We start from the raw sequence: 5,800 nt of genomic DNA on the forward strand, positions 1-5,800 counted from the left end.
ATGCACAGTTGCTGCAAAAATGAGTTACTTCATTGATAAATACTTAACTCCATTCATTAAAATTCCAAGTACTACATATTAATATGAGACAGGTGGTTCCTTTATTCAATAGTAAAATATATACCAATATTCTGGTCGAATGTCTACACTCAGTCTCACACGACCTGTCTCAAAGGTTCGCTGCTGTGTCAGCTTTTCACTGTAATCGTTCGATTAAAGCGCTCTGCTTTATTCTGTCCACAAATAACTTTTTCAAATTATTTACCATATTTGCACCAAAAACTCCCCTTTAGTACATACAGTGTGTATGTTTTATATTCATGTAGTTATTATCGAAGTTAACTCTGATAGTATCTCATCTAGAACTGAGGGAGTTGATCGTTGGGAATCATTCGTTTCTCGACTCCGTCTTCGGTAATAACAGCCAAGCGACATACACCTCCTGAGCTTCCGTCACGTTTAATTGCCAAAGAAACTGCTTTGAGGCATAATTCGGCACACTCCTCCTTTGTCATGTCAGGTCTGTATTGCGAGTCGAGAAAGCCTGTGATATAGAGGCTACCCGAACCACTCGCAGCTATTCGTTGAGGTACTAATGACCCTCCCGCGGAGATGTTATATATCTATAAAAAAAAAAAAAGAAGACTTGTATTTTTGTGTTGAAACACACTTGCGTCTTATTTCCTAATTACTGTAACGCTAATTGAAAGGCACATATTAGTAAAGGTTCCAACATAGGAAAACATAAGTGTGACTCCAATTATGTACATGACTATTCGCCAAGCATGCCGCTTTTGGACATATTTATAGCTATTAAAAAAACAAGCATTGGAAAATAACAAGCTTTATGCAAAGAGGACGGGAACGCGTTCCGTTAAACTAAAGAAACCATAGTTGATGGTAAATTATTCAAATGAGCACCACTGAGCTACTTTATTGGGCCGTGCTATAAATATGCCTATGTCATGTATAATCTAAATAGCAAAAAGCACGGCAATCAATAAAAAGTTCCTCCTTCAAAATTTCGTTCTTATAAACACAGAGGACAAGCAAATTGCTTTCTTATTGCTACGCGAAGAGTGCCAACGCCAGGCGATCTCATAGAAAAGCTCTTACCTGCCCCCCTGTTTGGCGATCCCATCCGGCGCAAATAATGGACGCAGTCATCCTGTCACGATATTCGTAACATAGACCACGAAGAACATTGGCTGCAGCACGAACGGTAGGTTGTTGCCCGATTTCCCTCTCGTAGAAATCCAGCTCGTATTGCACAACTTCAGCAAGCGTCTGCAAACGACGTCGCGAACGAGGTATTTTCATTGTTAAATGATGATAAACACAAGCCGAAAAATGGTTTGAACCAGAAAAAAAGTAGTCCCCCGGAAATAGTCTGAAGCTCCTTTCCTGTCAAGGAGTTGCTCTGTTGGTATACCAATATATAAATATATAAAACAAATTCTTCAGTCATCGATCTCGAACATTGTACTGTAGAAAAGTTCTAAATAAGAGTCACAGAAAACTTTTAATGGCCATCTCTGTTTTTATTACAGGCTTGAGCAATACAGCGTAAGGAAAGGTAGCTACGAGAACTTAGAACCATGTGCACTCTAGAACCAGTTTTGTAAAGACGCATATGAACTTATAGTAGTCATCATGTCTGTGGGTTTATCAATCAAATTGGATATTTCTTGCCAATTTTGTTATTAGAAATTAGAGTTTCATTAGATACTTTCATTAGATACGGCCTATTAAATTAGAAACTCCAATTTTGCTAATTTTGTTAGACCAAATAGCAGTAAAAAATTTTATCAAAAAATCAGGTTATACTGGTAAATCATGTCAAGAAAGAACAGCGATAAGTGGGTTAAAATTTAGCTCACCTGAGTATCGGCGGCAGAACCGGCACGACAACAATAGATGTAGTCGGTGATCTGGGTAATCTTATTGGCAACGCGATTGGATACGTAGGTTCCCATTGCACTACGGGAGTCAGCGGCAATTGCCACGCCACCTTTAAACTGCACGGCAATGAGCGTCGTGCCCATGGTGACTGGCTCATAAATTAAGTCGGGAAAAGCCTGCATCATGACCCAGGAGATCTCGTGACGTACTGAGAATAAGTAGAATTAGCGCAACAATGTTTTTATTTGTTTAATAAATTACTTCTTTGAGTGATAAAGTATTTACCAACAGTTTTTAGTGTTCAATAACTGATGCAATAAGCCCGAGAATTATGCAATGAATTTCTCTCTGGTTTGGTGGTAGTCTTTTTCCTTTCCAATAATCTGTGTTAATCTGAAAAGTAATATGTTTATGATCTACCACGACGAACTGTCAGTTGTTTTTTAAGCATTTTGTCTGTATGATATCGTTGTACTTCCTAATTGTTGTCTCCAAATGAACACTGGCTGAGCGATCACAACTTAATAATACTCTGAATCTCCTTTCAGCCGTAAATATGACATGATTTTTTTACATGTGCTAAAAATAACAGCAGGGCTGGACGACTCTGTGAAATCATCACCGATTTTGGTTATTTTAGTTATCACTTTCTTTACTCACTTTTTATTACTAAGGCTTATATAAAAGCTATTAGAACAGAGAAATGAAAGGCATGCGGACAAATACTTAAGCCAAATCACTTTCGAACAAGCTGTTGTTTAATTATATATGGGTGTCGCTAGCAGAGAGCTAAATGGTTAGGATAAACAACTCAAAGAGAAGGTTGCCACTAACCTTAATAATAAGTGCACAATAAACAATATCCCTTGCAGTTTTTGTGGACAGAAAATGAATACTATGTGCAAGTAAAACTGTTTGAAAAAGACAGTACACGTTTACCAGTATTTTTTTATTTATGATATTTTAGACCAAGTTCCTGTGGCATGTTTGAACTCCGACAGTACATCCATTTAGCTAATAGGATATTAGCAATAAAATGTTTTTTGCGTTCCACATCTTCTACGATTTCCACCCTAGCGGAATGAACCTAAGCTAAATATGATTATTACAGTATGACAATAATATCTATATATCAGTGTATCTGCTTTCGCGCACCGAAGACCAGTAGCTCTGTGCCTTAATCTCTGGCGGCGCCGCTTTAATGCCTCATAATTTATTCTCATGAACACCAAAAGAGTGTTTTTAAACCAAGTCAGAAGTAAAGGAACCAGATGCTTTCTGTATTTGCTCGTATTGTAGCTCTTTGTAGATATTACTGTAGCGGTTCTCAACTAGTTAACATTGTTTGGACAACGGCAGAGCTCCAAGGCTGATCAAATTTATAGGAATAGCTAGTAGTAAGGAAACAGCGGGAATAATCTTTAGAAAACAATACAAGCCCAGCGCCCGGGTCTGTCATTTCATTAGTAGCTGGTAGTAAAGAAACAGCGGGAATAATCTTTAAAAAACAATACAGGCCTAGTTTGTCATTTCACTAATAACCTTTCACATTGTGGAGACAATTATACGTAGGATTTTTTTAATGCTTTCCACAAAGTATTTCTATAATATACTCTATTGATCAGCCGCTTTCTTTATGGCATTTGCTTTACGCTTTTATTCTTTTTCGAGGAATTCATCCCACTTTTTCAATCGTTCCTCAAGCTGTTCTTCTGTTTCGGCTACTTTGAATCGTTCCTTCCCATCCCAGTGATCCGCTTGTAATTGGCGACCAGCAAAAAAACGCCCTTTCATCATGGCAATACAAGCATCAGCGTGTTCCACCTCATTGAAAGTGACAGTAGCTACGCCGTCAGGATGACGATCGTAAATGACGACTTTTTTGACGCCACCGAATTTTTCTTCGCATTCGTCCCGCAGGTCTTTTTGGTACTCCAGAATGAGTCGGGCATCTTCGTCGAAGTCCTTCGGCTCAAAGAAATTTTTCAGAACTACTGTGTTCTCACACTTGTTTCTCTCTCCTCGGAGCTTTTCCGGTTTCCACGCAAACAACTTGTCGATTTTCCGCCTGAGCTTCTCTTTTTCCTTTTTTTTAAGCTGTTTAGGTTTCTTACTGGGATCGAACTGACCCTTCATCTCAAACGTAGCTCTTTCAACGTGTATCTGTTTGTCGCCTATTTTAGTTCCATCTAATAAGTTGATGGCTAAGTGAACGCTCTCCACTTTAATATAGGTACACAGCCCGTCACCCTTTAGTTTTCCATCTGTTCCACGGTATAGCTTCACTTTAAATCGGCCTGCTTCATCTTTAAAAACCATTCCGTACTTAGACATCAATTCAACAAATTTTTCTTCGTCAAAATCTTCAACTGGTAATCCGCTTACGTAAACTTTTGAGTTATGAGCGTCGTCTAATTCAAACCAGGAAACCGGCCTTTTTGAGCCGCTATTTTTAAGACCTTTCTTTTTTAAGATTTGCGAACCAGCTACATTTTTCGCCCCAATCGTTGCCGAACTAGATGGCGTCTCGGTACTGTGACTTGTTGAAGGAGCGTCTGTTGAAGCGATTTGCGCGTAATCAAGATTCTCAGGCTGCTCTTTTTCGTTTTCCTTTGTATCACCTGCACTCATTTTACCAGAATCACTATACCCATAATTTGATTGGTACATTGCAATGAAGTCGTCGTCGATCTTGGGAAACCATGCTCGTTTCTCATGATCCCACTCATAGACGGTTCCGTCATTAGGATCTTTGTACGTATATGGGTCTGCTTCCGCCGCCGTTTCTGCTCGAGCCTTCTCCTGCTGCTCGAGCCTCAGCTGGTGCTCGAAGTCTTCGTCCTCCATCAGCACCTGCGGATGGCAAGAGTGAGCCCTGTGGACCCAATGTTCTTCTACGTTGCAGTTATGCACTATACTTACAATTAAGGCTCAATGAGGCTAAAATTTAGTAGAATAGACGATTCACGGAGAGCGCACATACAGAAATGCTTTTAATATAATAACTATGCGGGTAACTCAAGTTTTTTCAACCTGTGTCCAGTTGCGGTTCTATAAACGATAAGCTTGGGTGTAACTCTACGTACATGCATGAGCTGAGTGTCGCACTTTCAACACAAATAAGTACACCAAAATGAGTTGACGGTCCTTAGTAAATAGATCGTTGTTTGATTGGTGCTGTATCGTGGAATGGCAAGTGTTGTTGCATCGACTTCTTATCTACGTCGAGCATATTTAAGTTAAAAAAACTCGCACTTGCTTGGTTTGGAAAGTGTCAGCCGAATTCAGCTCATGTTAGCACATCTTATTAAGATTTATTTTAAAATTTCAAATTTCTTACCCAATTCAAGTTATCGGCTGACTTGCAAAACACCAGTGGTTTCGGTTAATAAGCTAAGGATACCACACGAACTATTCGGACCGCAGCCAATTTCGAAATCCAAAAAAAATCTTTATGAAATAGTGTATTAGCGTTTAGAGCTGTTTTTGACTGGCAATGACCAGGTGTCGTTCAAATTTGAACAGAGAGCACGTATTAACGGACAGCATAAGCTGATTTAGCTTTAATTCTGAGGCCAATATATCAAGCGTTAAGTATTATTTTTCAGTGTACTTCTCCGTCCTAGTCATTGGTGCTGTTCAGTCTTCCTGCCGCGCGCAACTTCAATCTGACGTCAAACTGAACTTTCGATAATAGAAATGCTACGTGAGTGGGAAACGAGTGCCTTGTGAATCTGATATTGAAAGACAGACTCTAAATAAAAAAAAATATATATATATATTGTAGTACCTCGTATCTTTTAGATCCAGTCAACTAGGTTAGTATAGGAGTGGCTGTGGACCGGCTTGATTTTGGAGAGGGTGCGATCAGAATCTGTCTGCTTCGCTTGATATTGAT

At 39.3% G+C, this 5,800-nt stretch overlaps 2 protein-coding genes across 3 annotated transcripts; both read right to left on the reverse strand.

Annotated features, from left to right (window-relative positions):
* Positions 1-72: 72 nt before the first annotated feature.
* On the reverse strand, positions 73-5,384 carry LOC111250682 (proteasome subunit beta type-6-like). 2 transcript variants are annotated; one of them, XM_022806268.2, is made up of 4 exons: positions 5,243-5,384; positions 1,881-2,110; positions 1,117-1,287; positions 73-623 (listed from the first exon to the last, which is right to left on the reverse strand). In XM_022806268.2, the coding sequence occupies exons 2-4, from the start codon at positions 2,085-2,087 to the stop codon at positions 360-362; spliced, it is 642 nt and encodes a 213-aa protein (XP_022662003.1). In that variant the 5' UTR covers positions 2,088-2,110; positions 5,243-5,384; the 3' UTR covers positions 73-359. The 2 variants fall into 2 exon arrangements, with proteins under 2 accessions (XP_022662003.1, XP_022662004.1); XM_022806269.2 differs by lacking the exon at positions 5,243-5,384 and adding an exon at positions 4,989-5,175.
* On the reverse strand, positions 2,809-5,381 carry barc (RRM1_TatSF1_like and RRM2_TatSF1_like domain-containing protein barc). The gene is made up of 2 exons (XM_022806267.2): positions 5,243-5,381; positions 2,809-4,755 (listed from the first exon to the last, which is right to left on the reverse strand). Exon 2 carries the CDS (start codon positions 4,747-4,749, stop codon positions 3,559-3,561), a length of 1,191 nt encoding a protein of 396 aa, XP_022662002.1. The 5' UTR covers positions 4,750-4,755; positions 5,243-5,381; the 3' UTR covers positions 2,809-3,558.
* Positions 5,385-5,800: the final 416 nt, after the last annotated feature.

The sequence above is a fragment of the Varroa destructor genome, unplaced genomic scaffold (genome assembly GCF_002443255.2).
Source record: "Varroa destructor unplaced genomic scaffold, Vdes_3.0 BEIS01000005.1, whole genome shotgun sequence".
NCBI classification, from domain to species: domain Eukaryota; kingdom Metazoa; phylum Arthropoda; class Arachnida; order Mesostigmata; family Varroidae; genus Varroa; species Varroa destructor.

Bases quoted from the DNA above. Each gene is read 5' to 3' on its own strand.
- LOC111250682 (XM_022806268.2), bottom strand. From the start codon at position 2,087: ATGATGCAGGCTTTTCCCGACTTAATTTATGAGCCAGTCACCATGGGC. The intron at 1,288-1,880 runs GTGAGCTAAATT...CGTCGTTTGCAG, and splicing joins GTTCTGCCGCCGATACTCAG to ACGCTTGCTGAAGTTGTGCA. The intron at 624-1,116 runs GTAAGAGCTTTT...TTTTTTTTATAG, and splicing joins ATCGCCAAACAGGGGGGCAG to ATATATAACATCTCCGCGGG.
- barc (XM_022806267.2), bottom strand. From the start codon at position 4,749: ATGGAGGACGAAGACTTCGAGCACCAGCTGAGGCTCGAGCAGCAGGAG.